The sequence below is a fragment of the Cryphonectria parasitica genome (assembly GCF_011745365.1).
Source record: "Cryphonectria parasitica EP155 unplaced genomic scaffold M406scaffold_9, whole genome shotgun sequence".
Taxonomy (NCBI): Eukaryota; Fungi; Ascomycota; class Sordariomycetes; order Diaporthales; family Cryphonectriaceae; genus Cryphonectria; species Cryphonectria parasitica.
Window position 1 is genome coordinate 707017 of NW_024468917.1, and position 22628 is coordinate 729644.

Below are 22628 nucleotides of genomic sequence, written 5' to 3' on the forward strand. Positions count from 1 at the left end.
GACATCGCTGCCAGTCATCGTGAGGGTAGGACTGGGTTGACTCGAACAGACAACCGCCACCTTTCGAGAGCTGTTGTTGACTCAGACAGCGAGAGATCGCCGTGGCACACAGAGACTGGTTCGACCTGCAGGGGCGCTCACTGGTGGACGATATCTGTCGTACATACAGCATGCCATCACACCAGACTTAGAAAGATCGTCGTGCTACGCCTGTACTACGCGACCACAACCACTTCCCCGCCTGCGCTACACAACCTCCCCCCTTTCTGTCGCCGATACACGACTTCCTCCTCACACAAGGTGGTTACGAAGATAGTGGCATCTGCTGTCTTTCTTTCCTCCTTAAAACGCTGCACCAGACGGTCTATCTTTTCTCTTCTGCAGCGCAGTTAGTCGCCTCATCATCTCATCGCAGAGCGTTGCATTGCGCCTTGTCCACATCCGGCGACCCCTCCACCGTCAGTCACCATTCGATTCAAAAGAGCAGCTCCTCCGCCCACCTTCGTTTGCCTCACCCAGCTTCTCTTCCATACCAGTCCTCAGGATGGCGTTCCAACAACCGACCCGACATGTTTCCCAGCGTGTCATCCGGGTTGACCCGACCTCTTCCGAGTCTGAAGCTCGTGTAGCCGCCCCGCCACCACTTGCGCAGCCTCACGAGTCGCAGACCTGGGTCCTGTTCTCCCCTGCCACCGATGCCGGAACCTCAACCTCGTACCTCTCCTCCGTCCAAGATGACCAGCCCACACCTGGACGGTCAAGGATAAGCGACCTTGGGAGCCTTCAGACGATCGCGTACTCGGATCACCTCTACTCCGAGCCTGCGAACTCTGACATCATCGAGGAGGCAGAGGAGGATGCTGCTGCCGCCGCCGCCGCCGAGGACGATGCAGAGCTCGACAGCCTCGACAGCCACTTGCCCGAGTTCAGGCAGCAGGGCGGGCCCATGCAGTCGATGCAGATATTACCAAGTCACGATGGGCTCGGGAGCTTCAGACTAGACACGCAGGGCTTGTCCGCCGACATGCAGGAGCAGATGTACCAATTCGAGCGCTACAACCCTCGCAGAGTCAAGAGGAGACGAGAGAGCCTGGAGCTGGGACAACTGGCGCTAGAATACGAAGAAGCACAGGATGCCGCGCGCAGGCATCGCATTGAGGAATGGCGTCTTGAGCAAAGCAAGATTCTGCTGCAGGAGATACAGAAGGAGACGAGGCGAAGGCGAGAGTCGACCGTGTCGGCCCTGACGAGCAAAGTGAGGAGAGGAAGCAGCAGCCAGGTGTTCACAGACCCCGATGCAGAGGAAGCAACTATGGGTTCCGCCAGTGTGCCCACGCCAGACGCCTCACTCGCAGGGACCGAGTGGCACGACCAGGACGCGTCCGAGCTTGAGCTGGGCGCGGGCGAGAGCAATGAGACCGGTATGTGGTCGCGCATCACAAGAAAGGTCATCCGCGACTTGATGGGGATCGATGACAAGCTTCTTTGCGTGCTCTTTGGCGAGGCGTTGCCGGACGAGCTTGGTCTGGATGCCGATGACCTCTCGTCTACGCCCAAGGCCTCCGCCCCAGTCTCTGCACTTGGTGGCGCCGAGCCAGACAGTCCTTGGCAGCTGCGCGTCCTCGATCGCATCGCTCGTGAGCTCGGCAGTCTGGTCAATCAGCTGTCCTCACACCCTCACCCTGGCGCTTTCTCGACGTACGCGCGCATACAACAGCAGCCGCTACCGTATGCAGGACTGCCAGCAATCCCGGAGGTTGCGCCCGCAACTGCAGACAGACCGTCAATGAACATCAATACGGAGGATACCGTTGATATAATGGACCGTGCCGCGTCAATCTCAAATGCTGGTGCCAGCATGTTACCTGCGGTGCCACAGCTCCAACCCACCCTGCAGACCATCCCCCCTCACACAAGACCGGTCGATATTCCCGGGGCGAGAAATAATGCAGACAGCCCGGCTGCAGGTTCTGGACTCGAATCTTCACACATACCCGGCGGTACTTTTACCCAGCAAGAGTGGGAACAGGACCTCGATATCAGACTCGTCTTTCGCTACCTCCGCAGCCGCTTCACTTCCCGCGCAGCCTCGACTACCCCTTCCCAGTCTTACGCCCCCGTCTCCCCTGACATCGCCGCCGCCCGCGCCGCCGCCCGCGTTCGCCAACACCACCCGCTACTCCACCAGCGGCGCAAGTCGTTCAAGGTCAGCGGCGGGCCGAGCGTGCCTAGCCAGGTAGTGCACGGCAGCTGCGCAAGCCAAAGCACGCGGCGGTCGGGCAGGCGGGGAAGTCTGAGCGTCTCCAGCTCGAGACACTCGAGCCGGCACTATTGGGATATCGGTGCTAATGGTGGCCCAGGGAGCATCGGCACTGGTAGCCTCATCGCCAGCACTGGGCCCATGGGAAGCTGGGGGGAGGTGTAGGGCCATTTCTTTTCTCCTTTGGGCGAGTCATCAAGGCACACGTATCATCGTGGTGAACACATGTTGGGAGGTGACGTTTGGAGATGTATTTTTGCTTTCTTTTTCCTCCACTGCATAAAGATGATATGAGACACATACAGTAAACATCTTCACTTTTATTGTTTATCCGGCGTTCTGAGGGCGGGAATTAGGCTGGTCGGTTCAAGAAATTTTTGCACGACGATATCATATACATATAGCATTCAGCATCATCTCAGGATCCAGACAATCTCAAGCATTATGGGACTCATCAATGTTCTGTCCGTCAAGGGGCAACTTTCTGCTCTGGACTGCCATCCAAGTCCTAAAACCGTCACAAGCAGTGTACATTGGGCTACAGCAAAATGAAACTCTTGCTGCCTGATCATCGTCTTGTCTCTCTCTCGTACTAAACTCACCGCTTTAGAAATTTTTTTTTTTTCCGTTCCCAGGTATCATCGCCAACTATTTAAGCAAATGCTCCTCTCGTCCCTCTCATCGTGGGACGTTTTCATCTTGAACCTGAACGCCTGCGTGCCTGAATAACCATGACGCCAAAGATTTAAGTGATGAGAAGACTTGCTCCCTCCCTCTTGCCGAGCCTCCTTGATGCAACTGATGGTGCTCGGTTGGATGACTGCAGACCCACCGACTTTCTCTCTTCCTCTCCTATACCGGATTTCGTCCCTCTGAAGCCTACGCAAAGTGTATGTTCTCCTTGTTGAACGCATAGAGAAGCTTCAAAAACGCGTTCTCATCCAGCTTGCCCGCACGCTGGTCCGCCATGTCCGTGCCCTGCAGGACCCTCGTGACCTTGGATCGCACGAGCTCCGCGACTTTGGTTTTCTTCCTCCTGCTGGGCGTCTTGGCCGTGTGGGTTGCAGTTTGTTCCTTGAAGAACGCAGGCAGGTCGTCGTCGTCGTCGTCGTTGTCCTCCTCGTCTTCCAGCTCCTGGTCTTCAGCAGCGCCATCAACATCCATAATCCCCCCCCACTCTCCGTCGCCGTCATGCCCGTCCACATCCATACTCGCGTCCTCGTCCACCACGTCCCCGCCGCCGTCCTCGACGATGGTCTCGTCCACGGGGACGTTGTTCAGCGCGCACCAGGTCCTGTAGTTCCTCTCGACGAGCGCGAGGACCTCCTTGGTGCCGAAGCTCGCGCGCACGGTCTTGTTCTTGCGGCTGAAGACGATGCGCAGCAGGCCGTCGAACTCGGCCCAGCTGACGGCCGGCCTGTCCTTGCCCAGCTTGGGCTCGATGCGCACGACCGAGGACTCGACCTGGGGCGGGGGGCGGAAGTTTTGCCGGCCGACCTTCATGATGTGGGTGATCTTGGAGAAGAACTGGGCGTTGACGGAGAGACGGTTGTAGAGGGGGTCGCCGGGGCGGGCGGTGAGGCGGAGGGCGAATTCTCTCTGTAGTTGTAAAGAGTTAGCCACCGAACCCGGGTTGGAGAAAATAGTGAAGAAGGGGGGCAAAGAGAAGAAAGAAAGAAAGAGACTTATATACCTGAAACATGAGGACACAACACCTCGGTGGGTTCGGCATGCTCAGCAGCTTGAAGACGAGGGGACTGGAGATCTGGTAGGGCGTGTTGGAGATGCACACGTCGTGGGGTGGGAAGTCGAGCTTGATGGCGTCGCCGAGGAGCACCTCGAGCTTCTTCTGGCTCGGGGTGCCCATGACACGCTTTGTGATCTCGCTCGCCATGCGCGGGTCCAGCTCGACGGCCACGAGCCTCTTGGCCTTCTCCAGGATGCGCACGCTGATGTTGCCCGTTCCCGGGCCGATCTCGAGGACCGTGTCGGTGGGCTTGAGGTTGGCCTTGTCCACGATGGCGTCTGCTATGCCTGGGTTCTTGAGAATGTGCTGGCCCACGTTCGTATTGAACTTGAAGACATTGTTCTTGGCGGCGGCGCCCGATGTCGAGGACTTCTTGGAGGGCCGGTCGTAGGGTGTCGACGAGGAGGAGGATGCGCCTCCTTTGCGCTTGGTATTGGCCTTGCCCATTTGAGGAGAGGTGCTTGGAAGAAAATCAAGACGGTTATAATATGATGTTCATCACTTGGGATTGATCGTTCTTCAAGAGAGAATGAAATGTATTTGCTGGTTTGGAAACCTCAAAAAATAAATTGGGCGGCTTATCGATAGCAGATGATCTAGACCAGGGTCTTGCATGCTACGGTTCCAGTATGCTGCAGTGGGGTTTCCGGGGGGGGGGGGGCGATGGGCGGCATAGTACATGCGTGCTACCCTGCTATTCTCACCCATTGTACCGTGCTACTAGAAGCCAAACCAGCGTGCGTAGTATGTGAGAAGTACGTCACTCAGGCCTGAATCTAATCTGATCCAAGTCTTTCAATTCCACCAGACATTCTTCACTTTCTTTTGTGTGTTTTGTACTTGGCCGTTGTGGCTTTCTATTTTGACGGCCGCTCTCCATCCACAAGGCTGCAACAACACCCTCACGCGAACAAACTCTCCTGAACTGTGAACAAGACGAGGCAACTTTCTTCGAGCTGACGAACGCCGTCATCATCATCAACACCTGGGCGCTTAAAGAGCACCTCAGGTTGGACGCCCCATCCCCTCAGCAGCATCAATATTACAACAGCAGCAGCAGCAGCAGCAGCAGCAGCAGAGCTGACTCTCTCCGCAAGATCAAAGAAAGGGCTGGACGGCTTTGTCGGCTCACCAACTTCCTCACTTCCGGCGTGTCCGTCTCAAAATCCGATCAGGCGGCCCAGTGAGGCTCAGCAGGTCTTTGCTTGCGTCGTCCCCTGGCTGAGCCTTTATAAGGAGGCAAAGGGGGGACCCTGGACCTAACTTGGCATCTCTTGGTCTTACTTCAGGCGCGCAAACGTCGGATCCTTTTTTTCTTACTGCCTCAGGTCTCAATACTTCTTCCTGCTTTCACTTTTACTTTTACTTTCACTTTTTCTTCTTTCTTTTCACGCGTGTGTCTCCTAGGATATCAACACAGACCTATCCACCACCCTGGTTCTGTCTCGCCGCGGAAGATTTGGTGTATCAGACTTGTCACCCCTCAAACAAAGGAAAAAACTCAGAAAACTTAGTGACGGTCTCGACGTGCTTGCTGGGCCTGGGCTTATGACGAGGTTTTTTTTTCTTACTTGGGAGCCTTGGAGCCATGACTTAGTCGACAGCTGTGTGATCTACACCTACACAATTAACAAGGGATTCATCTTGAGCTGGCTCCAGGCCAATCGTCCTCGTCAGGACGAACATAACCTCCACAAGCCTCGCCCAGTCGCCTCGTCAGTCCTCAAAGATGTCGGTCCGCATAGCTTTCGATAATCCTCCAGAGTTCTATACCAACCTCGACATCATCTCTGGGAGGGTGATGCTAGGAATCAACCGGCCTGAAAACATCGGCGCAGTCATTGTCAAGCTCGAAGGTGAATCCAAGACCGCCCTGAGCGCGCCTGACTATCCAGGTCTCAACCCGAAATCACCTGGGCTTCAGAAGTCTCAGGTCGTCCACGAGAACCACAAGGTCCTGTACAAGGTGCAGCAGGTCTATCCCGACGAGAGCGTCCCGGCCTACTCCCCGTCTATACTGCTGAATCCCGGCCAGCATGTGTGGAATTTCAAGTTCAAGGTGCCCTTCAACAATGCCTGCGGTGATCCAAACGCCATGGCACAGATAGGAGGTCTGGCAGGGGCAGGAGGCTTCGCGGGGCCCAGTTTCTTCGGCATGGGCGGCATCAGGCTGATGGACGGGAGCAAGCAGCTCTTTTACAAGCATGTCACCAAGACGCTGCCTCCCAGCTTCACGGGGTTCCCAGGGCAGGCGGAGATTCGCTATTATGTCAAGGTCACAATACAGCGGCCGGGACTCTTCAAGGAGAACCTGAGGCATCAGATCGGGTTCAAATTCCTGCCCATTGAGCCGCCACGACCACCAGTCACGAACCAGGAGGCCTATGCGAGACGACCTTTCACATTCCGGCCAAAGAGCCCTGGTCTAGGGGGGCCCTCGACACCGCCCCTCAACCCAAAAAGGAGCTCCATGTTTGGGCGCAAGGCAAGCGCCCGATCGCTCGACGTCAACGGTGCCTCAGACGCCGATCAGCCGCCGTCGGTGGAGCTCTCTGCACGTCTCCCACATCCCGCGGTACTGACCTGCAATAAACCTGTCCCGCTTCGCCTCATCGCCAAGAAGCTCGCAGACAGCCGAGCAGAGTGCTACCTGACGTCAATGCAGATGGAGCTCGTGGGCGCAACTACCGTACGAGCCCAGGGTCTCGTCAACACCGAGGTCACAAAATGGGTCGTTGTCTCGAGACATGGTCTTGCTGTGCCTCTGCAGTGGGGCCCCGACGATGCAGTCGGCAGAGAGATGGAGGTCAACGAGGTGCTTTGGAACTCAAAGCCGCTTCCGAACACTGTGATGCCTACTTTTGTCACATGCAACCTCAAACGAACATATGCCCTCGAGCTCAGACTGGGGGTGAGCTGGGGAAAACCACCAGGAACGACGTCGGCCATACCCGACGACGCGGTCTCCATCTCTTCCGGAACTCTAGGAAAGGGGTTTAAAAAGGGGAGATCAAAAGGCAAAAACCACGCCGTGCCCGATCTGACCCAAACGCTCTTCCTGCCGTTGCACTTTAGCGGAGTGCAGGTTTACTCGGGTCTGACGCCGCCCGCGGGACTGGCGCAAGCCGCCATGACGAGCCGCCGGCAGCAGACACGCACGTCGTCACATGCAGGACCAAGCTCGAGACCATCGCCGCGACCGAACGCGGCTGCGTCGTCGGTGTCGAGCCCCTCGCTGCCACCAAGACAGCAACAAAACGACCCGCTCTACCCGCCCCAGCTGCAGCCAGGTCAGGTGCCGGCACAGGCCTCGACCTTGGGAAGCCCTGCCGTGGGCAGCAGCAGTGGTGGCGGGGCAGGCGCCGGGGCCTTTGAGGGAGTTGCGCCTCCGTCCTATGATGAGGCACCACCTAGCTACGACGAGGCAATGGCGGACGCCCTGGCACCTGTCTCGGTGGAGGGGCGGCCTGCGTGGAGTGGCGTCACGAATGAGAATGCGCCGGATACCCTGGCATCGAAGAATTGAGGAGGAGAAGGAAAAAGAAGAGGAATCGCACATGCGTTGTTTCTTTGTGAACGGTGCGTTGATGAAGTCAGAGAAGCTTTCCCAGCAGATTTGGACCATCAGAGCATCAAAGTGGTGGTGGAGTTCGTCCACTGGACAGGCGTCAATGGAGGGGCGGTAGGACACTTGCACTTTGTAGCTCGTGTTATTGTTTTACAGATACCCCATGAATACGATACGAGCAAATGTATTCATTTCAACGAAACATGTCATCAAAACTTGGGCGTCTGCGGGTGTTTCTCGAACCTGTATGAGCAGGAGATTTGGCAGGCAATGTACATAATTCATGTGACGACAAGCAGAAATTTGATCGTGCCCAGGTATCAACGAGTAGAATTAATTTGACGGACGGGGTGCCAGGAGGCTGGTTTCCGCTAGAGCCATGATCTCTTGGTGAAAGGGAAGAAAACAGTTGTCTGATCATCCCAGCACATTATAGTAAAAGGTATGAGAAGGAAGTGAAAATCCAATACATTGTTCTTTCTAATACGTATACACTAATGGTAGTATCATTTCCTTTTCTTTTGAATCCTCTTCCGGAACGGGTTGTTGGGAGTGAAGAAGTAGGTTTCCATTTATTCAGCATTGTAAGTGAGGAGGGTTCGGGGTTGTTCTCAATGTCTACCGCGCATCGCCTGATTCATTCCTCAAAGCCCCACGGTCCTTCTCTCTCTCTACCTTCAGCCCACAAACAAAACACACACAGATTATCGTCATGGCCCCTCACAGAGGTAACCTGAACCCAAGGGTAAGTCATTCCTCAATTCATTCCCTTCCTTGCTTGCTCATAGCACAAAGGAGGTTTCATTTCCAGTTTTGCTTAACCCACTCTTGCAGACTATCATGGCTCCCCTAGCAGCCTTTACGATGGCCACCGTCCTTTTCGTGTAAGCTCTTTACAGCAACAACAACCTCCTCCTACCGAGTTTCCTAGAAGAAGGAGAAGAAAGAGGAAGATAAAGGGGGAAAAGGAATTGCATTTCACACTCTACGAATTCGAAAACTTTTCCAAAGCTAGATGATTAACTTCTCCGGTCTAATTTGTCTTTTTACCTTTCCACAGATGGACTCGCTCCTCCATCCAAGCTGCCAAGGTCAACCGGGTGCGTCTCATTCACCTCGTCCCCGCCCCACTCCCCCTTCACCACCACCTTTCATGTGTCAATTCAGCGTTGCTATTTGCCGCAGACGACTTCTGCTAAACCACTTAAACAGGCAAACAAGGCACATGAGTACAACAAGAACGAGAGGACATCTGGCTCTAGTTCTTGAGAAGAGAGGGGGGTGGTAGTGGACTGTTCTGTGCATGCACGGGGGTGGTTCGAGGTTGAGTGAGCCGGTCTCATAGTTGTTGTGCAGCTGTGTACCTTCTCTTCTAGGTAGACGGAGCTGCTTTTTCAATGGGTGTGTACTGAAAATCCGATGCAGGGAGAGCATTGAAAATGTTGTGGGTTCTAATCACTACAAGGAGGCTTTCTCTTTTTTTCTTCTTTCTTCTGTCTTGAGCTGCTTTGCCTGGGCGGGTGAAGCAGGTCAAAATCTGTAGCTTCGGCAATATCACAATAAAAATGCCCATGAAGAGCCAGGCGCTGAACAAGATGCGAATTGCCTAGAGGGCAAAAACCCTTATACCGACGATCTCACATGAGAAGAGAGTCCAAGGCAAAAGGCCGATCGTCATATACGAAGGAGATGCCTGACACGAGACACCCGTCATCATCCAGCACAAGCAGAGCCATACAGAAGACCCAAACATTGAGAGTACCAATTTGTCACTCTCAAATTCTTGCTACTACTCTTTTCAAACCAACACCATCACTATTTACTCCAACCACTCGACCTACTTTACCTTACCTCCTCTGTTTAGGCATCTTCTTCTCCTCCATAGCGTCCAGCTCATGCTTCTTGTAAAAGTGCGGCGCCAGCTCCCGCAGCCAGGCGACCTCGATGGGCAGGCAGCTCCGCATGTACTCCTTACTGGTCTGCACCAGCTCGTGGTAGATGACCGTCTTGGGCGGCGGGTCGATCTCCTTGAGGACGCTGCTCGGGTGGATCCAGACGCTCGAGTTGTTCTTGAGCGTCCTGTACCCGTCACCCCGCCTGTCCATGCGCGTGGCGTTGCTGAAGAAGCCGGCGGTGAGGGCGCGCTGGATCGGGCGGAAGTTGTTGGCGCCGCACGACGACAGCTGCACCTCCACGCGGTCGCACAGCTTGGCCAGCTGCTCGCGCACGTCGCGCGCCCTGGTGAGCGACCGCTGCTGCAGGAAGTTCTCGCGTGACCAGATGGGCGAGAAGTCGCTCTCCACCCACTGGTTCCAGATGTTGAGGAGCGTGAGGTGGTCGCCCCCTTCCTTGACGGTGAAGCGGCGTCGGGCCGAGTCTGCGTGGATCTTCTTGTCCTTGGGTCGGAAGAAGAGCGCCGCTGCTTCGTCCAGCATAGCTACGATGCTGAGGACCTCTTCCACGGCACCTTCTTTGCCGGATGCGATGACTGCTTTTGCAATCTCGGGCGCGGTGGGGAACTCGGCCATCTGCCGGCCGAGACGCGTCAGCTCGCCCTTGTGATTGAGGGCCTGTAGGGCGTAGAGGTTGTCGAGGGCAGAGATGAGGGCCTCGGTGGGCGGTGGGTCGATGAAGTCGAAATCGAGTAGCTTCTCGATACCGAGTGACTTCAGCTGCAGCACAACGCTGTTCAGGTTCGTGCGCTGGATTTCTGGCGTCGGTGACTCGTCCATCTCGTTCATGTATGAGAACTTGGTGTACAGCCGGAAGCATTTGCCGGGCCCGACACGTCCAGCACGACCGCTCCTCTGGTTGGCGGCCGCCCTGGAGCACGGCACCACGTTGAGGGAGGACATGCGAGTCGCCGGGTTGTAGTAGTTTTGTTTTTCATATCCCGTGTCAATGACATAGACGATATTGTCAATCGTCAGTGATGTTTCTGCGATGTTCGTTGCCAGAACCAGCTTGCGTGCGTTCTCGGGAGTTGGTTCAAAGATCTTGGTCTGAAGTTCGCTCGGCAGGTTGGCATAAATCGGACAGATGATCAGCTCTTTGATGCGGCTGCCAAGCTTCCTCGCGATGTCGCTGATCTGCTGCTCGGCCGAGTCGATCTCATCCTGGCCGGTGAGGAAGACCAGAATATCGCCTCTGCCCTGCGTGCTGTGGATCTGGAAGACCGTCGAGATCATGGCGGCGACGTAATTGCTCTCTGGCTGCGGCGTGTAGTAGATGTCGACAGGATACCTGCGCCCAGGAATGTTGAAGATGGGAGCATCATCAAAATAAGTTGCGAACTTGGCTGCGTTCATCGTGGCGGAGGAGATGAGCAGCTTTAGGTCGGGCCGTTCTCTCGCCAGATCTTTTAAAAGGGCCAACAGTATGTCCGTGTTCACACTTCGCTCGTGAGCCTCGTCGATCATGATGGCCGAAAAGTCGTTGAGCAGCGGATCCGTCATGAAATGCCGCAGCAGCATACCGTCCGTCATGTACTCGAGGACCGTCTTGTCGGAGACGTTGTTTTCGAATCGGATGGAATAGCCCACTTCGTTACCCAGCTTGACCGCCATCTCCTCGGCGACACGAGCGGCAACACTCATCGCAGCAACCCTTCGGGGCTGCGTACAGCCGACCTTGGTCTCGTCCTTGACAAATCCACCCTCGAGGAGATACTGGGGCAGTTGGGTCGTCTTTCCGCTGCCTGTCTCTCCGACCACGACGAGAATCTGATACTCCTTGAGCGCAGCCAGGAATTCGTCCCGGTAGGCGTAGATGGGCAGGCTTTTCCGCGTCTCCTGTATCGACAGCTGCTTCTTCTCGGCGGCATCTATCTGCGCCGCGAGATAGGCTTGTTCCTGGGTCAATTTCGGGTCCGTGCCGGCCAGCTTGGCGTCCTGGATCCATTTGACGTATTGCTCCTCGTCAAAGAGGTGCTCGTACCTGCCATCATCTTCCAGTTCGGGCTTGAGGATCTGGGTCTTGGCCTTCTGCGCTTGTTCCCTCTCCCATTCCTCGTGCTCCGTGACAAACTTCTCCTGGCCGTACTCGTCCCGCTCGACATATCTCTTGTACAGTGCCTCCTCTTTCTTCTTCCTGTCTATCTTGCCCTTCTGCGTGATGTAGTCCTCGGGCATGTAGTAGCCCTCCCTGTGGTCGTCGATGCGTAGCCTCTCCTCGGCCAGCCGCAGGAGCTCCCTGTTCTTGGCAAACTCGCGGCGCTCCCTCTCGGAGAGGCGCGGGTTGGAGCGCTCCTCCTCAAGCTCGTCAGCAACCTGTTTCCTCAGCAGGGCGATCTTCTCCGTCTCGCGCTTCTGCATGTAGGTCTGTCGGGAGCGTATACGCAGGTCGTCGACATCGCGCTTCTCATCCGCTCGAGCCCTTGCGAGGTCGTCGCGCCTGCTGCTTCTCGGGTCGCCCTTCTCTTTCTCCCGGAGCCGTCTGTCGAGGGCGTCACGCTCCTCCCTGTCGCGGGCGTCGTCTGAAAGGTCCTCGACGGGGTCCTCATCGTGGTGGCTGACCTTGACGCGCTTGGAAGCCGACTCTTGGAACTCGGCTTCCTCATCTTCCTCTTCCACTGGCGACTCGTCAGCCCATCTATCGTCGTCGCGATGTCTTCGGTGATGCTTTGACCTCTTGTGTCGATCCTTGTCCTTGTCCTTCCTGTCCTTTTTCTTTCTCTCTTCTCTGGGTGCCTCAGCAGGCTCATCATCCATGGGTATGAAGGCGTATTTCTTGGAAGCCATGGTGGTGGTGATGGCGGCGGCGGCGCGTTGTTGACGAGGCTAGGAAAACGGACGCCTACCAGTCATGAATTGATAGTAAATACTAGCATTTATTTCCTGGGGGGGGGGGCAGTCTGGGTACATGTGGCGGTGACTAAGCCAGTTGACTAGCCAAAAGTTGGTGCAGTACATGCTTGGGTACCACCTTTGCCAGTCCCCATTCTGAATTGTACATCGAGATAGTATATTTTCCCCTATAAGACACAAATTCAGTGAGTAGTTTCCCTGAAATTATTGTCTACCCATCCACAAGGTGATTGAGAGTTTATAGTCGTCCATTGAATTCCTGATCTCTCACGGAAATTTTGGGACCAAACCTGCTGATTTCCTTTACTGTGGAAAAGCAACACCAGACTTCTGTTTTGGGTCATTCAATAGGAAAATGTATGTCATGTGCAGGTAACATACCGCAGTTCATGTTTTGCATGTGTGAAGGAGAAACTCGATTCATCAGTATTTCCCTAAATAAATAAGAGAGGCTTGAGATTGAAAGACGGATGGTATGTACTACGGTACAGAGGTACGTGCTAGATACTTCAGGGAATGCAGCCACTATATACCATGTAAGGTCTACAGTGAAGAGTGTGTGTCCCTTGTCTCCTTGTCCCCTGTAATGCAACTCAAGACCTATCTTATCAAGACCCTTGTCAATGACTCGACTTACACGCAGGCATTTTAACACGCTGGTGTTTTCTAGCGACGACCAAAGCTCCAACTCGTCCAAGCATACCTCTCTTCCCTTGACCTCAAGCTCGATTTAACAAAGACATCTCGGTCAACATACCCTCACCTCTCGTCGCTCCTTCAAGAGACCTGTCCCTCCAATGTCCTGTCTACACTGTTCCTAGTTCACCATCCCTTTTTGTTTTCTTTCTGCCCAAGAGGACATTGCCATCAAAAGGGAACCGCAGCAAAATGTTTTCCCTGAAAGGAGCAGCCCTGCTGCTCCTGATTGTCCTGATTCAAGTCGCCCTTTGCGCTGAGGACTACTACAAGGTGGGACCACTTCTGTCTGTGGTATCTGAGTCTGCACGCCTTTACTGACACCCTCACTCCTCAATAGGTTCTGGGAATAGACAGACGAGCCTCAGACAAGCAAATCAAATCTGCGTACCGACAACTCTCCAAGAAATTCCACCCAGATAAGAATCCGTATGTTTGGTGCTCCCTGACCTGTCTTCCTCTTCTTATCTCTATTCTCCCATTTTACTGTACCAAACTTCACCCAACTAACCATCCACAACGCCCCAACACAGAGGCGATGATACGGCCAAGGAGAAATTCGTCGAGGTCTCCGAGGCGTACGAGGCGCTCTCGGACCCAGAATCGCGCAAGATCTACGACCAGTACGGCCATGAAGGCTTGAAACAGCGGCAGCAGGGCGGCGGCGGCGGACACCACGACCCCTTCGACCTGTTCAGCCGGTTCTTTGGCGGGGGCGGGCACTTTGGCGGGCACGGGGTGCGCAGGGGCCCCAACGTGGAGGTCAAGATCGGCGTGTCGCTGCGCGACTTCTACAACGGGCGGACGACCGAGTTCCAGTGGGAGAAGCAGCAGCTCTGCGAGGAGTGCGACGGCACGGGCTCGGCAGACGGGGTGGTCGAGACGTGCGGGCACTGCGGGGGCCACGGCGTGCGCATCACCAAGCACCAGCTGGCGCCGGGCATGTTCCAGCAGATCCAGACGCAGTGCGACCAGTGCGGCGGGCGCGGCAAGATCATCAAGCACAAGTGTCCCGTGTGCGGCGGGCAGCGGGTTGTGCGGCGGGCGACCACGGTGCCGCTCAACATCGAGAGGGGTGCCGCGCGGGACGCCAAGCTGGTGTACGAGAACGAGGCAGACGCCAGCCCGGACTACGAGGCGGGCGACCTGATCGTCACGCTGACGGAGAAGGAACCCGACCTGGAGCAGGACAACCCGGACCGGGTGGACGGCGTGTTCTTCCGGCGCAAAGGGGACGACCTGTTCTGGCGGGAGCTGATCAGCCTGCGGGAGGCGTGGATGGGCGACTGGGAGCGCAACATCACGCACCTGGACGGGCACGTCGTGAAGCTCGGCCGCGCGAGGGGCGAGGTCGTCCAGCCGGGCCACGTCGAGAGGGTGCAGGGCGAGGGCATGCCCAAATGGCACGAGGACGGCGACAGTGTGTACCACAAGACCGAGTTTGGCAACCTGTACGTCGAGTACGTGGTTGTGCTGCCCGACCAGATGGACAGCGCCATGGAGAACGAGTTCTGGTCCGTCTGGGAGAAGTGGAGGAAGAAGGTCGGTGTGGACCTGCATGCGGACAGCGGCAGGCCCGACAAGGTCGAGGTACAGGAACAGCACGAGCACCAGCACGAGGAGTTATAGAGCATAGACGGGGAAATAATCTGGAGAAATTAGAGGATCTCTCTTTATCAGAATAAAGAAATAAAATAAAACGTTCACGTAATAGATCACGGTCATTCAATAATATATCATGCGTGATAAGAGGTAAGCCTACTGCTTTTCCAGTGCAAACGAAATAGCAAGAGAGTAAACAGATGCGGCAGGAAAGTATTCACAGCTCCGAGTGCAAACAGCCAATGATATTGTTCTTTATATATATGAGAAGAGAAGGTACTCGAATGTTTCCCAAAGACCATGTCTGTATCATCTTCTCTGAAAAGAAGAAGAAAGAGAACAAAAAAGGCACCACGGAACTTCGGAAGAAGCAGGCCATGACCCCAAGTCACACAGCCCCCGGCCCCCTCCACCTTCCAAGTCACTTCAGACTTTTTTTTCCCCTAGATGCCGCCAGCAGGAGCACCAGTAGGCTTCGGCCCTCCAGAGGTGTGATGATGGTGGTGACCAGACGGCTTGCCGGTGTGGCTGGCGGCACCGCGAGGCTCCATGGCGTTGTCGCGCGGGAGCTGGCCCAGGCCGCCGCTGGGGAAAGGCCCGCTGGGGAAAGGACCGGTAGGGAAAGGTCCCGTAGGATAAGGTCCCGTGGGGAAGGGGCCGGTGGGAGTGGGCAGGCCCGAGGGGAATGGGAGCCCGGAGGTTGGGTATTGGCGGTTGGCGAGCCGGGGCGCCGCGAGGGCGGTGGTGGCGGTGAGGAGAACGGCGAAGAGGCTGAACTGCATCTTGAAGGATGGGGTATTCTTTCTGGTTGGTTGGTTGATTGGTTTTTTTTAAAAAAAAAAAAAAATGATTGATAGATTGTTTTCGAGAACACGGTGTGTGTGTGTGTGTCGAAGTTTGTTGGGTATACACGAGGAAGAGAGTGAGTGTTGCTGGCTTACAGAAAAGAACGATTGTTGATGATGATACCAGCGGTTGTCTAGCACCCGAGAGAGACGAGACAAAGAGGCAGAGAAGAAGTCTGGTGAAGCAGTATGGATTTGTTGGGGGGGCAGAGGGGAGGAGGGAGGGAGTGAGAGTAATTTATACACAATGGAGCCAGAGGAGGGACGGGGAAAGAGGGCACCCTCCAGACCGGCAACCTTCATCCGTCTGAAAAGGTGGCCAACTCATTAATCTACTCAAGTACCGTTTACCAAGGTTTATGACGACCAGGCCAGGCCAGACCAACCTTTTCAGACCGCCACGTTGTGACTCTCGATTGTTCATACTGTCTCGCTCTCTCGTGCTCTCTCTCCCCCTGTATGTGTATGTGTGAGTGTTTCTCTCATTCTCATGGCATCTTGCCCCTCTCACTCTCTGTTCTATAGCACTACCGATACCGCACTCTGGACCCTTCGAGGAGATTAAACACAATCTAGTCACGTCCCATCCACCCAAGAGAAAGACACCCGTCGGAGGAAAACATTCCCCAGGAACAGATCTCTCCGTCCTACTAGAAACAAGAAAGAAAGAGAAAAAAAAAACCAAGGCGGAACATTCTTCTCCACTGTGCAGGGCTAGCCTTGTTCATCCTCTTGGCTGTGGCTGCTGCGTCTGTTCTTCATAGTAGATGCAGGGAGGAGAGCCTTCTTTGGATCTTGATATTATGTTAGTCCGAGATCGCGATCCACGGCAGCTATGACGAGAGCTGATTTTCAGTCCTACGAGAGAACTTCTCGTGGATCTTCATTCGATTGACTTCCTTTAGCGTGACAATAGGGAAATCGATGTCAGGCGGAAGACTATTTCTTCAACTTAGGCGTGGGTAGAGAAGGGGGATGGAGTGATGGGGGGGGGGGGGGGCGGACCTGACGATCGGGTTTCTCACGGTCTTGACGCAGGGGGACGATAATTTGTTGGATTGCTCCGAACTGTTTTTTCTCTCTTGCAGAGCTAAGATCCTTGGCGGAGCACCTCACTACGGAGTTTCGGCGCGTATACAAATTGGACCAAGAGTGCAGATCGCAGAAGACAAGTCTTGTACTTTTTCCCCATCTCAGATAGAGGGGCTGGGCCGAGTCACGCCATGTGCGTCCAGAGTGATGACGAGTGGGAATGGGAAAGGTTCAGCAGTGCAGCAGCAAATAGGTGAGTCACGTGGCGATGGACTTGCAGTTGGGTCAGATATATTGCACTGGTATAATGCAGATTGCACAGTTTATGCGTAATATTATACATGGTTAACTCGGCTTTTGTCGTGTGGCTCTATGGTCAACCACCATAGTGCAGATTACACACACACATACAATCTCTCATTCATCATTTTTTAGTAGTGATATCAACAGTCAAGTCGGTTTATGAAGCACCAGAGATGGAGAATTGATTATCCTCCATTGAAACTCGGCCCTTTCGCAGCTGAAATATTCTCGCCTTTGGCTGGCTGAGAAAGACAGAGAGGCAGGGCTGCCCTCCCCCCCCCCCCTTCTCAGCTCATCTCCTGCTGAATCCGGTACGCGCGGCCAAGACAAATCAAGAGGCTAAAGATGAGACGCAGCACGGCGGCAGGACCAGAAAGAAGGCGAAAAAAAAACAAAGAAAAAGGATCGACAAAGGAGTCCTGCTTATCTCTCACCGGTGGAAAGGACGTGGTGGATGGTGCCTTGTATAGCTGGTGCAGTAGTGTGAGCGTGTGCTTGGAAAGTAGAGAAGCCCAAACGTCAATATAAATATGGGGCCCTCAGTTGGAGCCGCAGTTTGAGGGCTGAATAAGGTTGACACATGGTACTCTGTGGCGAGCGGCACACAACAGGGGGGTGGGGGAACGCCAGGGGCCAGGGGTGTCCATCCCGTAGCGGGTGTTTTACCCCCCTGAACGGCCCACCACCGAAATGCCGAGACGGGAGGAAACACCCCAGCCAAGCAGCAGCAGCAGCAGCAACAGGGCAAAGACGGGAAGATGGGCCGCCAAGTATTTATTCAACACCAAAAAGGAAGGAAATAAAGAAGGGAAAACAAGGGAATAACCACCCAAACACAATCCTGCCCTGTCGAGTACTATGAGGTCCCATTGAAACATGTAATCCTTGAAGAAAAGAGAGAGAGAGAGAATATCGCAAATTAACCGGCACATATGAGCCCTCCAGGGGCCTCCCTAGTCTCTCGGCACCAAAGCTTCCAGCGACACCTTATGAAAATGGAGAAGTACTAGTAAGTAAATGGACCGGCCTTGGCTTCTGCCATAGGGGGGGTGGGGGACGGAAACTATGTCTGTTACAAGGCTATACGGAAAACGGAGGCAGGAATATAAATTTCCTATTCGTGACAAGAGGGCATCATCGTGGGTGGTGCCGAGCCGGTCTTGTCCAGGAGGGAAGATGCAATACAATCAGCCGAGTACGTGCGTGGCTGGAAGAATTGTGAGTGGGTGATTTCTTCTCCCCCCCTTCCTTGTCGATGGTCTGCTTTTTTTTCTCTTGTTTCGATGTTTTTCGCTCAACCCCTGACGATCTTGCCTGTTTGTTTCGGGAGGAGTGGGTTGGTTCCTCCCCGTTCATCGGGTGTTGCTAGAACTGAGCGCATATCACAGTCAAGACGGAGCTATGTACAATGGGTGGGACGCGGGATATTTGCACATTCTGACGTGCTGACAGGACGTTAATTAAAGGCTCTGAATGATGAATCCATTCTTCACTGCGCATTCGGAGCTTGATCGCTCTATCGCATCACACATGCCTCTTTTCCAAGGTACGCCACAAGCTATGCGCGAGGCCAATCTTCCTCATTTCGAAGACTCCATTCAGCCTGAACAAGGTCACAGTACTGTTAGGATGTTGTGGTTCGAAAAGATGGCTCCTCCTGGGCAGGTGGATGAAGGATACGAGTCCCGACCCAAGCATGGCATTCTCAGCCTTCGGAACTCTATGCAGTCTTGCGCAGGCGACGTTTGCCTCGAGAGGCATAGCCAAACGCCACACTTGGCTTCCCTCCCTTCCCTCTGCATGCAAAATGTCCCATCCGATTGCTTACTGATGTATGAAATGGGCCTGTCGCTGCCTGTGGGCGATACGAGTCCTCCAGGACAACAAGTTGGCCACAGAGGGTAGCTTTCGTTACTTGTCCCGTTCTTGTAGACTCATCGATGGAGCTTGTCATGTCATTTTTTATTTTATTTTTTCTCGCCGAGAAAGAACCTCTGTCCTCATACTGACACGACCGCTTAGCAACATGCCTCTATCGGTTTCATGGCGAATCCTCAGTCGAGGTCTCTCTCTCATGAAGGCAGAAGGGAACAGGATAATGACCAAGACGTCGGATTTATGTCCTGCGTAGAGAGTCTAGAAGGAGGTCACGTCACCTCATAGCTTGGAGGATGGCTCCTGCTCGCTCTTCACCACCACACCATGCGGCCCCTTCCTCTGCCTCTCCCGCAACACCCGCCGCAGGATCTTCCCACTAGCACTCTTGGGAATCTCCTCGACAAACTCAACCTCACTCACCCACTTGGTCCGCACCTTTCGCTCCCGCACATACCGCAGAATCTCCAGCCCAATTTGCTCCTCGCTAACCTGCCCTGCACCTCCTTGTTCCTCTCTCTTCCAACCTGGCTTCAGAACCACATAAGCCTTGGGCCTCTCCCCCGCCCACTCATCCGCCCGCGCCAGCACAGCACAGTCCTCGACCTTTGGGTGGCCCAGCAACAGATCCTCCAGCTCGGCAGGCGCCACGCCAACCCCCTTGACCTTGATCAGCTCCTTGATGCGGTCGGTAATCGTGACAAACCCTTCCTTGTCAATCACCCCCTGGTCTCCCGTGTGCAGGAACCCGTCCGTGTCAAACGTCTCCCTCGTCGCCTGCTCGTTGCCCAAGTACCCCATGACGACCTGGGGCCCGCGCGCCAGGATCTCGCCAGGCTCGTTTGTGCCGGCCTCGGCGCCGTCCTCTCGCAGCAGCTTCACCTCTGTCCCAGCCACGATGGTGCCGACGGTGCGGGCGCGGTCGAAGCGGGCTTGCTCGTCCAGGGGCGTGGCCGTGATGCAGCTGCAGCTCTCGGTCATGCCGTAGCCCTGCTTGAAGCCTGTGCCAGGGAACCGATCCCGCAGCAGGACCAGGATCTCGTCCGACACGGGTGCGGCGCCGCTGCTGAACCTGCGGATGCAGGACAGGTCGTAGTCCTTGACAATGGGGTCGCGCACGAGGCGGATGAGGAGAGGCGGGACGAGGAGGACCTCGCGGATCTGGTACTCGACAATGGCGGCCAGCATGGAGGGCATAGTGAAGGCGGGCAGCATGACGACCTCGGCGTTGACGGCGACAGGGAGATGCATGGCGTGGACGATACCCGTGATATGAAAAAGCGGAAGGACGCCTAATACTCTCTTGTGGTCGGGAGGCGTGAGGGGGATCATCTGGAGGGCCTGGGCGATCACGTTGTGGTGGGAGATCATGACAGCTTTGGGTAGGCCTGTCGTGCCGGAGGAGAAGCTGAGGAATGCGCATACATTGCTGTTTCCTTTGCCTTTGCCTCTATCACCGTCCTGGGGAATACTGAACGGGGCGACTTGGGCTTCAGGGCCGCCGTGACTTTTCCCAAGGCGGATCAGGTCCTGGATGGTGGTGTAGTGGTAAATTCCCTCCCGTCCAGCGTCGGCACCCCTAGCAGCAGCAGCAGCAGCAGCAGCAGCAGCAGCAGCAGCCTGTTGGTCACCTTCAAGGAGGAAGATGTGCCGCCTTGGGATCCCCACGCGTCGGGCTGCCTCTTCAGCGATAGGCAGCGAGGTCGGGTGGGTGGCGATGAACCTGGCCCTGGCGGTGCGGAGAGCATAGGTCATCTCGTCAACGGTGTATGCCGGGGACGCCCCCGACACGATGCCACCCACACGCACGGCTGCAAACAGGGTGACGGGATACCAGATGGTGTTCCTGCTGAAGAGAGCGAGGGTCTGGCCTGGTTGGAGGCCGTAGTTACGGACGAGGGCGGTCGAGATGTAGGTTGCGCTGTCACGAACTTGTCGCCATGACACGCGCTCTTTGGTGAGGGCGTCAGTGTAGCCCGCGAGGCTGGGCTCGGCGATGTGGCCGTTCAGGGGGGAGGCTGGGGAGTCTGGTTCGAACAGCCATTGCCATACTGTCACGTCTGTGGGAACTTTTCATGTGTGTATTGAGTCGAGGTCAGTATGAGCATGAGCTGTCGGTCCTGGAAGAGTGCGCCCAGATGGGTGCTCACCTTGGATCCCTGGATGCTTGCTCTTGAAGATTGGCATGATGGGGTCTTTCTGTATGTATATTATAGGACAAAAGATGTCTTTTCCCCCTCAAAATCTAGATCAAACAAGCAATATGAATACTGCTGGACATTGAGTTGAGTTTTTGACAACTGAAAATCATCTGGCTTATCTTATATTATATGTCCTGGAGTACAAAATATTTAAGCAAGCCGAGGAGGAGGGAGAAAGAGGAGGAGGAGGAGGAGGAGGAGGAGGAGGAGGAGGAGGAGGGCTCAACATGTCCACTCACGAATTGGTGTTGGAGAATCCTCAATCCTCCTCCTCTTTTTCTCCTCACCGTGTCTGTCCTGCTCTGCCCCGTGTTTAATGCAATTACTTACCTCGGTGCTCAACGGCTTTCCTTTTTGGGGTAAAGATGGCCCTTTTCGCTGTAATAACTACCGATAGCCTGGGGCAGGATCACCATCATAAAAGGAAGAGGGGGGGAAGAAGAAGAAAAGGAAGGGGTTTACTAGCATTGTGGACAACATGCACTACTTCTACATGATCTAGATCGCAATATGCTGTGTTGGGTACGGTCAGAGCAGAATTGCATGGGCACTTTCCATGTTCTCATGGAGCAACACTATGCAAGGAGACCATCCGACCGTCTCTTCCTGCAGTGCTTTGGAAGGCTCTGTAATGTGCGACTCCAGTGCGATCGAGTGTTTTGGTTTTTATCCTCCTAGGTATAATCATCAAAAATAAAGAAAAGGGAATTCAGACCGTGGGGTGAGGTGCAGGTTGAGGCTGGTGTTCCCAATCGCTGCCAGTCCAAACTCGTACACACGCACAACGATACGCTCTTTGGGGACCCACACACACACACAGACAGCATGACCTATAGCTGCTGCTATGGTTCTGTACAAACTATGTATAATGCAGCTCGCTCTACCGGGGAGGGGGGGTCCCATCTTTGCCCAATGTGGACTGACGTCATGCATGCAGAGGGCACATGCACTGAACAAGCCTTGCCCCTCTTCTCTTGGAAAAGGCCGGCAGGGGAGTCGGGCTCTTCTTGACAAGAAGAGAGAGGGGTTGAAACTTGAATAAAGGACTATGTAGAGGAAAGGCTTGACAGGTAACTCTATGTACCTGAAAGGTTACTGTAGGAGATCGGAGGTGGGAGGCAATAAAAAAGGAAGAGAAAAAAAACATGGCGTGGTGACATGAGGGACGAGGCAAGGAAATGGAGGGGTAGGTGTGCGTAAAGTGGGTTCGGGGTTCAGCAGGGAAAACAAAAAAGAAGAAAAAAGAAAAGAGTGGCACCTCAAGAGCCGAGAATACTACGGTAACTCAAGTCTCTCCCCCTCCCTGCCCCCGCCATACCCACCCAGGAAGCACCGGCATGATGCGCATGAATGTGAAATGACTTATAGGTGACTTGTATTTTGGATGGGGTGATCATGATCATCATCGAGGAAGAAGTTTTTCCTGGGGAGTGATCACAAGCCTCAATCTGCTGTCTCAAACTATATCTCTTGGGGGAGGTTGGGGGGGGGGGGGGATAGAATGAAGCGGAGGAAAATTGAAAGAGAGACTAGAGGCGCATCTGGGGCTGCTGCATCCCGACCTTGGAAGCAATGCTTGGAAAAGACAGGGAAGAAAAGAGATAACCAGAAAACAATGTACCCTTTTATGCACATGAATCCTGTTCATTCCTGGCCCCCTCTGAGTTTCTAAAAGAAGAGGAAGTGGCAACACT

At 54.8% G+C, this 22628-nt stretch overlaps 7 protein-coding genes across 7 annotated transcripts; 3 read left to right on the forward strand and 4 right to left on the reverse strand.

Annotated features, from left to right (window-relative positions):
* Positions 1–544: 544 nt before the first annotated feature.
* On the forward strand, positions 545–2713 carry M406DRAFT_282388 (uncharacterized protein; the record flags this gene model as incomplete). Its single annotated transcript, XM_040918479.1, has 2 exons — positions 545–1756; positions 1805–2713. The coding sequence occupies 2 exons, from the start codon at positions 545–547 to the stop codon at positions 2423–2425; spliced, it is 1833 nt and encodes a 610-aa protein (XP_040771608.1). The 3' UTR covers positions 2426–2713.
* Positions 2714–3139: 426 nt separating this feature from the next.
* Positions 3140–4715, reverse strand: M406DRAFT_342840 (rRNA adenine dimethylase; the record flags this gene model as incomplete). The annotated part of the gene is made up of 3 exons (XM_040921806.1): positions 3140–3859; positions 3954–4379; positions 4698–4715. 3 exons carry the CDS (start codon positions 4713–4715, stop codon positions 3140–3142), a joined length of 1164 nt encoding a protein of 387 aa, XP_040771609.1.
* Positions 4716–5736: 1021 nt separating this feature from the next.
* Positions 5737–7774, forward strand: M406DRAFT_296007 (uncharacterized protein; the record flags this gene model as incomplete). The annotated part of the gene is made up of 3 exons (XM_040919221.1): positions 5737–6947; positions 7017–7302; positions 7384–7774. The coding sequence occupies 3 exons, from the start codon at positions 5737–5739 to the stop codon at positions 7531–7533; spliced, it is 1647 nt and encodes a 548-aa protein (XP_040771610.1). The 3' UTR covers positions 7534–7774.
* Positions 7775–9422: 1648 nt separating this feature from the next.
* M406DRAFT_267815 (Asp-Glu-Ala-His box polypeptide 16) lies at positions 9423–10763 on the reverse strand (the record flags this gene model as incomplete). The annotated part of the gene is made up of 1 exon (XM_040917892.1): positions 9423–10763. The coding sequence occupies one exon, from the start codon at positions 10761–10763 to the stop codon at positions 9423–9425; it is 1341 nt and encodes a 446-aa protein (XP_040771611.1).
* A 2418-nt stretch (positions 10764–13181) lies between these two features.
* On the forward strand, positions 13182–14785 carry M406DRAFT_296011 (DnaJ-domain-containing protein). Its single transcript, XM_040919222.1, has 3 exons — positions 13182–13349; positions 13417–13505; positions 13610–14785. Exons 1-3 carry the CDS (start codon positions 13269–13271, stop codon positions 14703–14705), a joined length of 1266 nt encoding a protein of 421 aa, XP_040771612.1. The 5' UTR covers positions 13182–13268; the 3' UTR covers positions 14706–14785.
* A 336-nt stretch (positions 14786–15121) lies between these two features.
* M406DRAFT_73108 (uncharacterized protein) lies at positions 15122–15460 on the reverse strand (the record flags this gene model as incomplete). The annotated part of the gene is made up of 1 exon (XM_040925606.1): positions 15122–15460. The coding sequence occupies one exon, from the start codon at positions 15458–15460 to the stop codon at positions 15122–15124; it is 339 nt and encodes a 112-aa protein (XP_040771613.1).
* Positions 15461–19015: 3555 nt separating this feature from the next.
* On the reverse strand, positions 19016–20920 carry M406DRAFT_334262 (acetyl-CoA synthetase-like protein; the record flags this gene model as incomplete). The annotated part of the gene is made up of 2 exons (XM_040920919.1): positions 19016–20802; positions 20884–20920. The coding sequence occupies 2 exons, from the start codon at positions 20918–20920 to the stop codon at positions 19016–19018; spliced, it is 1824 nt and encodes a 607-aa protein (XP_040771614.1).
* Positions 20921–22628: the final 1708 nt, after the last annotated feature.

Coding starts and splice junctions, on each gene's coding strand:
- M406DRAFT_296011 (XM_040919222.1), top strand. CDS start 13,269: ATGTTTTCCCTGAAAGGAGCAGCCCTGCTGCTCCTGATTGTCCTGATT. Junction 13,350..13,416: donor GCGCTGAGGACTACTACAAG/GTGGGACCACTT, acceptor ACTCCTCAATAG/GTTCTGGGAATAGACAGACG. Junction 13,506..13,609: donor TTCCACCCAGATAAGAATCC/GTATGTTTGGTG, acceptor GCCCCAACACAG/AGGCGATGATACGGCCAAGG.